The sequence below is a fragment of the Ctenopharyngodon idella genome, chromosome 7, assembly GCF_019924925.1.
Source record: "Ctenopharyngodon idella isolate HZGC_01 chromosome 7, HZGC01, whole genome shotgun sequence".
Lineage (NCBI taxonomy): Eukaryota > Metazoa > Chordata > Actinopteri > Cypriniformes > Xenocyprididae > Ctenopharyngodon > Ctenopharyngodon idella.
In genome coordinates this window covers 3,402,235-3,411,622 of record NC_067226.1, presented here as the reverse complement: position 1 = coordinate 3,411,622, position 9,388 = coordinate 3,402,235, and the positions used below count along the sequence as shown (strand labels likewise).

General features: G+C 36.5%; 1 protein-coding gene across 2 annotated transcripts in view; it reads right to left on the bottom strand.

Moving 5' to 3' along the window:
* Positions 1-2,105: 2,105 nt before the first annotated feature.
* The window catches only part of arrb2b (arrestin, beta 2b), a 41,385-nt gene continuing 34,102 nt past the window's right edge, over positions 2,106-9,388 (bottom strand). For both annotated transcript variants that reach the window (XM_051899678.1, XM_051899680.1), the window contains exons 10-15: positions 9,002-9,074; positions 6,616-6,753; positions 6,374-6,457; positions 6,208-6,284; positions 3,653-3,707; positions 2,106-3,563 (exon numbers count right to left, since the gene is read on the bottom strand). In XM_051899678.1, the coding sequence (XP_051755638.1) occupies positions 3,470-3,563; positions 3,653-3,707; positions 6,208-6,284; positions 6,374-6,457; positions 6,616-6,753; positions 9,002-9,074 (521 nt within the window). In that variant the 3' untranslated portion in view covers positions 2,106-3,469. The remainder of the gene's footprint in view (positions 3,564-3,652; positions 3,708-6,207; positions 6,285-6,373; positions 6,458-6,615; positions 6,754-9,001; positions 9,075-9,388) is intronic.

Genomic DNA, 9,388 nt, shown 5'->3' with positions numbered 1-9,388 from the left:
GTCACTAAACAAATGTTTTTTTTGGGTTTTTTTTAATGACTTTACTATTATTTTAATAATGTGTAAAATATTAAGAATATCGAATAAGTAGATGTATCGCAACATTTAACTGGTAGTGTAACTTTATTCGCTATACATTTTAATATAGCCTAATTTGAGAATTAGGCTATATTAAAATGTATAGTTTTATAGTTACACAGTCTGTATTAAAATTTATAGTTTTTATTTATAATTTTAACTCAGTGTTGTGGCAGTGAGGCCATCTCCATTAGATAATTTCAAGCTTTTTCTGTCCATTAGTGAGTGCTTTGCTGGAAAACTGCATGCATTCTACACTGTAGGGTTTGGGAATGTTGTAGCCTGTTGTACTGTTGGCATGTTCTTGCTCGATCACCTTAATGTAAAACTTAAAAGAAGGCATTATTTTCTTAAGAGCAAAGTGAATAAATGTGCATGTATCAACCAATTTGTAATTTAATATATTAAACAATCTCATTTGATGATTAGGCCTGTGTAATTGCAGCTGGTTTGGAACTTACTTTGCTGACTAGGTGCACATTTTGCTGTTGGATTTCTATGAAGAGATTCCAGATCTGTTAAACCACATGTTCATCACAGCTCAACTCCACATAAAGTGCTTAATCACTGAACACTGTGACATTTTGTAAACAAGATTCATAATATTTACTAAATCATAAAGGATATGATTAACACTGCATCAGAAAACATTGTGGATCTAAACAGGTTACGTCTGTGAAAAGAGAGGTAAAAATCTAGGCTTAACTATTATAAATGAATGAGTAGAAATAGAGACTAGTGTGCAAGTCTGCATGAAATGTTAAATATCTTGCAGCACATTATGCAAGTCACTTTCTGGACTGTAGACAGTGCTAAACTGAATGAATCTGGAGAGGAAACTACTCTCAAAAAAAAAAAAAAAAAAAAAATGTAAATCAACAACATCCTCCGTGTGACCTGATTTTACAAGACTTACTGGACATACTAGTAACAGTGATGTGTACAATATTAATAGACGATTTTGCTATAAGTTTCAGTAGGAGATTCTGGTTAATTTAACAGGTTCATTTTCAAGATATTGTGATTCTTTTTGACTTCAAGGTCCCTTATTGTCCACAGCAATATATCCCATGACTTAAAGGGATTGTTTGGATAGATACCCAAAAATGAAAATTCTGTCATTTACTCTCCCTCAAGTTGTTCCAAACCTGTATACATTTCTTTCTTCTGTTGAACACAAAGGAAGATCTTTTGAAGAAAGTTTGTAACCAGGCTGCTTTTGGGCACCATTGACTTCCATAGTAGGAAAAAAAAAATACTATGGAAGTCAATGTTGCCCCAGAACTGTTCAGTTTCCCATATTCTTCAAAATATCTTCCTTTATGTTCAGCAGAACTAAGAAATGTATACAGGTTTGGAACAACTTGAGGGCGAGTAAATAATGACAGAATTTTCATTTTTGGGTGAACTATCCCTTTAAACCATGTGTTTGTGATTTACTGTATAAGAATTAAGGATAAATTTTACTCACTTTCTACCTAATAAAATAATTTAGAGCTTGGTATAACTCCAAAAAATGTTTATTCAAATGTCAATAGGGTTATACAATTTTATGACTTTTCTAAGTCTAGAAATCACACTTATAATTCTTCAAAAGAAAAAAAAAAAAGTTGAGGGTTGAGGTTGAATAAAATAAGACTTTTTAAAATAATTTTTATAAGTTTTATAATTTTTGAATGCATTCTTTATGTTTGTCTTAAATCATTTTTAGTCATCTTGAGGCCCCCTAGTGGGCCCCTGGTTGAGAAACAGAATTAATAGCTTAAGAAACACAACATGACAATATAATATAGATCTAGTTAGGACATTGTTGTGTTATGGAGTGCTGAAATGTGTTGAATAATGGGTAGCGCTACAGTTACCGCTGCAGCTTGGTTTCTGGACATTTCCATTTAAAAAAAAAACCCATAAAATAATGATGTTTTCATATTCTGCAGAAAAAGACAAGACAAGACAGACAAGACCACTTCTTCAACTGAAGGGCACATGAAAGGGTACATCTAAAGCAAGTATGCACATTGGCATGGTTGTATGGGTGCTTTAAACAAAGCAATCCTTTATTTTAGAGATAGCTTTTTGTCCTTCAACGGGAGCTCCACTTTGTTCATTGCAAAATGTTACTTCCTTGTACACATTGTAACATAAGTAAGTTTGCCATTGTTCAGTAGTAAACTATGTAGAATGTCATAGGAAAGGGCTGATCCTGGGAGAACAAGATAAAAAGTCAAATTTCCTGGAAATCATGCTATAAATGCGATTTTAAAATAACCATCATCAAAATATTTCTGGCAGTCAAATGGTTACATCAACAGTTCCTGTCAGCTAAAACAAAGAATGAGCATGTGATTTTCAACCGAACCGAGCTTAACTTACAAGCAACATTATAAATCACATTTTGGCAAATAAAGTTTGGCAGGCACAAATAATGAGGAATTACATTGTGTGTGTGTGTGTGTTTGTGTGTGTGTGTGGCACATACAGAGCCTGTATCCCTGTCCTCTCGTTGTATCTACAAGCTAATTTCGCACTGAAGACTTGTAGCAGTGTTTACATATTCTACAACTCAACATGTGGAATAGATGCTAAAATTTACAATAAGAAACCAGACACTTGTGTCCCAATGCACTTCGCCAACTACTCTGTTTCACTAAAAATGCCACGTCCTTAATTATTCGAGTATTGCGTGCACTATAAGTGCACAGAAAAGTGTTACTACGTAGTCTTGTATGATATGTATACATTTTACATAACTATAACATAAAAGCTGCTGGATGGATTGGATTATGGGTCTGGGAAAGTGGAATAAAATTAACACCAAACTCAAGTTCCCTATGGTGTTTGTGAACAGTGTATGTACTGTACAATGAAATAACATAGAACATATACCATAATTACATAGCTATTAATGCCCACTTGATATATAAGTGGGAATATGATGACAAAAATAAAGGAAAAGATAAAGAAAGAAAGAAGGAAAGAAAGAAAGAAAGAATCACCCCTGAATCAATGGACCCTTTGCCCACCAATAATACATTGATGTTTAGATAACCCATCTAACATCAGTTTCCTCCCTTTCCTTCTCCCTCAATCTTTCTAACAAATAAGGACCCTAGTGAAGTGGTTGATATGACCAGAGAAACAGAGGCCAATTAAAAGACCACCTCACAGATGCTAAAATGGTGTGAAAAAGAGCCAAAAGACAAAGAAAGAAAGAAAGATAGAAAGAAAGGAGGCTCAGAAAATATCAGTAAGTGCTCCACTCTATCAGATGGGCACAGTGGAGCAGAGGTATGAGAGTACTGGCAGGTTGACACCCCACCCCTGTCGCCCTTCCTTACAACCTCCGCACGGTGTCGTGTGTGTGTGTGTGTGTCTGTGTGTGGAGGGGCTGTTAGCAGAAGTGGTCATCCTCTTCATCTTTCATTCCCTTCAGCCTGAGCCTTGCAAAGTCCTCAAACACAAAGTCATCATCCTGTGAGAAATTACTGAAGATAAAAAGAAACGAGAGTTACGTTATGCAAGCACGCATAAGCAAGATTCCCACACTATGAAAGAGACAACACAGCTAACTCACTTTGTTTCAAATTCTATGAGGTTGGCATCCACAGGGACATCTGTCTCTGGCACAGCTGTGGAGGACACAGATTAGAAAAAAATTAGGAAAACTGTGCAAATGGAAAAGCATGTAAAACATAATTTCCAAATCACCATGATATGACATTATATTTGACATCTCTGATATGACTCAGAAGTGAACCATGCTACAAGCGTCATGTTGACAGCCACACATTTTTATATACACATATTCATATATAATGAAATGATTATGTGTTTAATCAAAACAACTTTGCATTAATATAACATAATAATAATAAAATCAATAATGTATGCATTAATAATAAAAAATATTGTATTATTATATTACTCTAATTATTAATAATAATTATTACTATTATGTTTTTGTTTTATTGGCGTAGTCTAATGATTATTTAGTTACAGTGTCAAAGCATTATTATTATTAATAATATAAAAATTAAAATAAAAAAAATATATATTAAAACATGTTTGCTGTCATATATATTTTTTTATATTCATACATACATACATATATATATATATATATATATATATATATATATATATACACACACACACACACACACACACACTGTGTTCCAAATGATTATGCAAGTGACGTATCAGTGGGATTTCAGTACAATAAAGATTCAGATTTTAGTTTTTCAAAGAAAGTGTTTGTTTTATTTCTCATATCTTTTTTAGATTACTAGTTTGCCAGATTATCTTAGGTAAATGGAAAACCTACTTAAGAGGTTGTTCCACATTATTAAGCAAGTCAGTTCTTATGCAATATGGGGAAGAAGAAAGATCTTTCTGAAGATGAAAAGCATGACATGGTGCAATGTTACGCAAAAGGAATTAAAACAACTAATATTTTTTTCGAAAACTGAATGGAGATTATCGAACTATCATAAGAGTTGTGAGTAATTTACAGCACAAGAGAACTCGGTCAGATAAAGGCTTATTAAGGACAGTTTCTGTCAAAAAAGTTAAGCCGGGGACACACTGAACGATTGTAAGGCCGATTATGAATGTAATTTGATACTTACAACTGATCATGCCCAAACGTGCCGCGTCAGAGCCAGTTGCTTTCAGTTGGTGTTTATAGTCAGTATTTAAATGAAAGGAAACAGTTTTTGTGTGTTTAGTCCAGTCTTAGAATGTTTTAGCTAGTTGTTAAATGTGTCCCTGGCTTTAATTGTTTTAAAAGGGCATCTATAAAAAAGCCACTGGTGAGCAGCAAAAGCAGTGTCTCAGGAACCTCTCCATGCAGGCTGGAAGTTGTGCGTGAAGTTGCATTTCAGCCACCTCTAAACAAAGCTCACAGAGAGAAACGTTTACAGTTGGTGTAGAAATACATTTTCAAACAGTTTTATTGCTATGGTGTTTTTTGCAGAATAGGATAGTGCATTGTCCTGAATGAAAATCCTTTTATTTCAGAAGGCACTATCCTTCGTTTTATACCATAGCAGAAAATGGTCAGTTATAGACTCCACATATCTTGCAGAAGTCATTTCGACACTCTCAGAGACCCTAAAGAGACCTTCTATCTCACTTCCCAATATTCCAGCCCAAATCATCACCCTCTAGCTCCTCACTGACGTCGCAGTCTTGTCGGAACGTGGTGGCCACTCACCAACCATCCAGAAATCCATCCATCTAGACCAGTGGTTTTCAAAAGTGTCCTGGAGGCACCCCAGCCCTGCACATTTTGTGTGTCTCCCTCATTTATCACACCTGATTCAACTCATCAGCTCGTTAGTAGAGACTGCAAGAACTAAATTGGGTGTGTCTGATAAGGGAGACATACAAAATGTGCAGGGCTAGGGTGCCTCCAGGACAGGTTTAAAAACCACTGATCTAGACCATACATTGTAGTACAGCATTCGTCAGTGAATAAAACTATTTAAAAATGAGTCTTCATGTATTTCTAAACCCACTGTAAACGTTTCTCTTTGTGAGCTTTGTTTAGAGGTGGCTGAAATGCAGTGGCTTTTTATAGCTGTCCTTTTAATACAATTAATTTTTTTGACAGAAACTGTCCTTAATAAGCCTTTATCTGAGCGAGTTCTCTTGTGCTGTAAATCACTCACAAATCTTATGATAGTTCGATAATCTCCATTCAGTTTTTACACAATAATAGTTGTTTTCATGCCTTTTGCGTAACATTGCACCATTTCATGCTTTTCATCTTCAGAAACATCTTTCTTCCCCATATTGCATGAGAACTGTGACTTGCTTAATAATGTGGAACAACCTCTTTAAGTAGGGTTTCCATTTACCTAAGAAGACCTGGCAAGCTATTTAACAAACCTGTCTGAGATTGATACCAGTTATCTAAAAAGATATGAGAAATAAAACAACCACTTTCTTTGAAAAACTTAAATCTGAATGTTTATTGTACTGAAATCCTATTGATATGTCACTTGCATAATAATTTGGAACACAATGTATATACACATACATACATACATACATACATGCATACATATATACATGAGTGATGTGTATGAATGATATGTTGACAAAATAACAAACTTGAGATGTTACCTGACTGCGGTCTAGAGTTGGGCTGTTCGGAGGGCTTAGGGTGCATCAAGACAAAAGGCAGCTCCACTGACACATCACTAGCAACAGACAACGTTTGGAAAAAGTGTTATGGCATTTTGCACAAATATAAAGTCTGAAGTAATTCTGTGTCAAAGGACAAACTCACCCTCCACGAGACACCACAAGCTTGACTTTAACTCTGTAGGACACCAAGATTCCCAGGACCTCCTTATTGGACACATCCTTTACTCTGTAAGCATAGTGAAACACATACTGAACATACTGAACTGTTTCTCTACTAGAGGGTTTATGGACACATGGGTTGGGTTAACTTTACAAGCACTAAAAAGCTCCAGCACGTAAAAACAAGCATGTGATGTAACGTACTGTCAGCTGAAGGCCACTTACATGGTACTGGAGGCCAAGTTGGTGTCTTCATGTTTTAGCTGTCCATCCAGAGCCAGACCCCTCTTCTCTCTGTTATTGCTCAGTGTGGGGGTGAGTGTGTACACCTTACAGAACGTGGAGCTGGGTGACACCTGGTCACTGCAGATGGCAAAAAAAAAAAAAAAAAGAGAGTGAGTCTTGTGTTTCACGCATATCAGAAAAACAAGCATTGACTATATTGTGTAACTTTATGATTAATCTTCAGTACTAGAAATTGGTTATGGTATGTATATAAATGTATATGGTGACAATTGTGGCAAAATGCATTTTATGATAATTTGAGGGTGTTGTTATAGTGAAAACTATTACATTTTGTCAACTGAAATAAAGCTTGACTAATTTAAAATTAATATTGGATGAAAAACTTAAAAAACCTAAAATAAAATAAAGTTGAAGTACTACTAACATTTAAGGACACCTAATTCAGTGATCCCTGTCAGATAATAGACGTGTGTGTGTCAATCCATAATCTCAAACAGCACCTTGCATGTGTTCAATCATTAAGCAGCACTTTGTTTGAGTAAGAAAAAGTATTTCGACAAACCATAAAATGTGATTTATGGTGACATAAACAATGCAAAGATCAGGAGAACATATGGTGAGGAAAGAAAAGACAACAGAAAAAGAGAGTGGAAATAAGGAAGAGACATATACAAGGATCTTTAGTATGCTACCCATACATGATTTGTTTTTCTGAGAGGAAGTTATAAAAGCTGAACAAAGAGAAACCACCTAGGTCATTCAAGGAGGAAGCTAACAAAACAGTAACTAGCAGTTGGTCTCATTAGCCTCAACTGGATAAGCGCAAAAAAACAACAGAGAGCGGTTGATTGAACAGCTCTGGACAAGACCACAAGCCAAAGGACAGCTACAGTCCTTGTTTTGGGGGGTGTAAGAGTAGCAACACTGTCTCATCTCATGGAAAAGGGTCCAAGAGCCATCATCGACAACTAGGGATGGGCTCAGGGTCTCGGGAGCCAGAACGAATGGTAAGATATGAGACTTACCATGATGAATGTCGGCCCACAGACTTGCTGTAGGTGTCGTGGGAGTAAAGAACCACATCTGTAACCTGTAGCACTGAGAAAAAAACAGTCTTTGTCGTCCTACCAGCATTGAAAAACTAGTTACTATGAGGCGAGATTTGACCATCATGGGGCTGTCAGCAGCGAGATAAAGGGATCAAGGCATTTGGCATCAAGTAAAATGAGGGATGCTACTGTAAAGTCTGTATGGTCACAGAACGGTCCAACTTGAAGCTACTAACAAGGGTAACTTTAGGGTATTTGGCACGAAAAGAGCAAAGCTGTACAGACGAGAATGAACTAAAGTTTCCACAGGGTGGTTGGTTTCACAAACATGGCTTCAGCTTTAGCAACAACAGAGCTTGATTAAATGGGTGAGGATATGGCCTGTACTGTAAACATTAATAGGTTAGTTCACCCAAACTAATCATTAATTATTCACCCTCATGTTGTTCCACACCTGTAAGACCCTTGTTCATCTTCGGAACACAAATTAAGATATTTTCGATGAAATCCGAGAGGTATATGACTCGTCCATAGACAGTAATTTAACCACCACTTTCATGGTCCAGAAAGGTATTAAAGACCTTGTTAAAACAGTCGACGTGACTGCAGTGGTTCAACCTTAATGTTATGAAGCGATGAGAATACTTTTTGTAATCAAAAACAAAACAAAATAACTTTATTCAACAATATCTTCTATTCTGTGTCATTCTCGTATGCTGTTTACGTTCAGTCCTTCCAGGTTCTACGTCCAAACGGCGGCTCAGTATTGGCTGACGCTGTTCACCTGAGCAGCACGGCGCATGCGTGTGATGCCAATAATAAGCCGGCATTCTGACATTGAACCTGGAACCCATAGAACAATGTTTTTAGTGGACTTTCTGGACCTTGAATGTGGTGGTTAAACTGCTGTCTATGGGGGAGTCATATACCTCTTGGATTTCATCAAAATTATCTTAATTTGTGTTCTGAAGATGAACAAAGGTCTTACGGGTGTGGAATGACATGAGGGTGAATAATTAATGACAGAATTTATATTTTTGGGTGAACTAACCCTTTAAATACTTTAAAACTATTGACTACACATTTGTCAGATGTGCATTAAACACACTCCTACTTCACAGCAATGAAGGCACAGAGGAAAACGGGCTGCACGTGAAGAGAGATGGCAGATGAAATTAGAAGTAAAAAACAGAATGGAAGAGGGGAAATGATAACAGAAGAGATCTTATGAAAAGAGGATGGAGGACTCAACTTGAGGGAGTTGAAGAGATGGACAGAGAACAGAGATGGAGAAAGTGGGATGGAGGGCTACTCACTCGGCTTCTACCTGAGCCACAGGACATTTGTACTGTGCGGTGCTGAACAAACAGATATCGGCATACTGTCGCACTGTGGGGAGAGAGCAGGGATACACAGCAGGGTTACCAGGGTCGGGAAGGAGCATAGACGAAACAAACGCACAAGAAAATCACAGACAGGACAGCTGACATTCACACTAAACTACAGAATGAACACATCAGCTCAAGAGGACCTGAAGGGTGAACTTGAGAAAAGATGTAAAGCGGACAAGGATAGAAACACGTTACAATCACATACTCATGTACCTTTAAAGTCAACATGAAATTAAAATAATATACACTATCGTTCAAAAGTTTGGGGTCAAGACTTTCTTTTTTAAAGAAATGAATGCTTTTATTCAACAA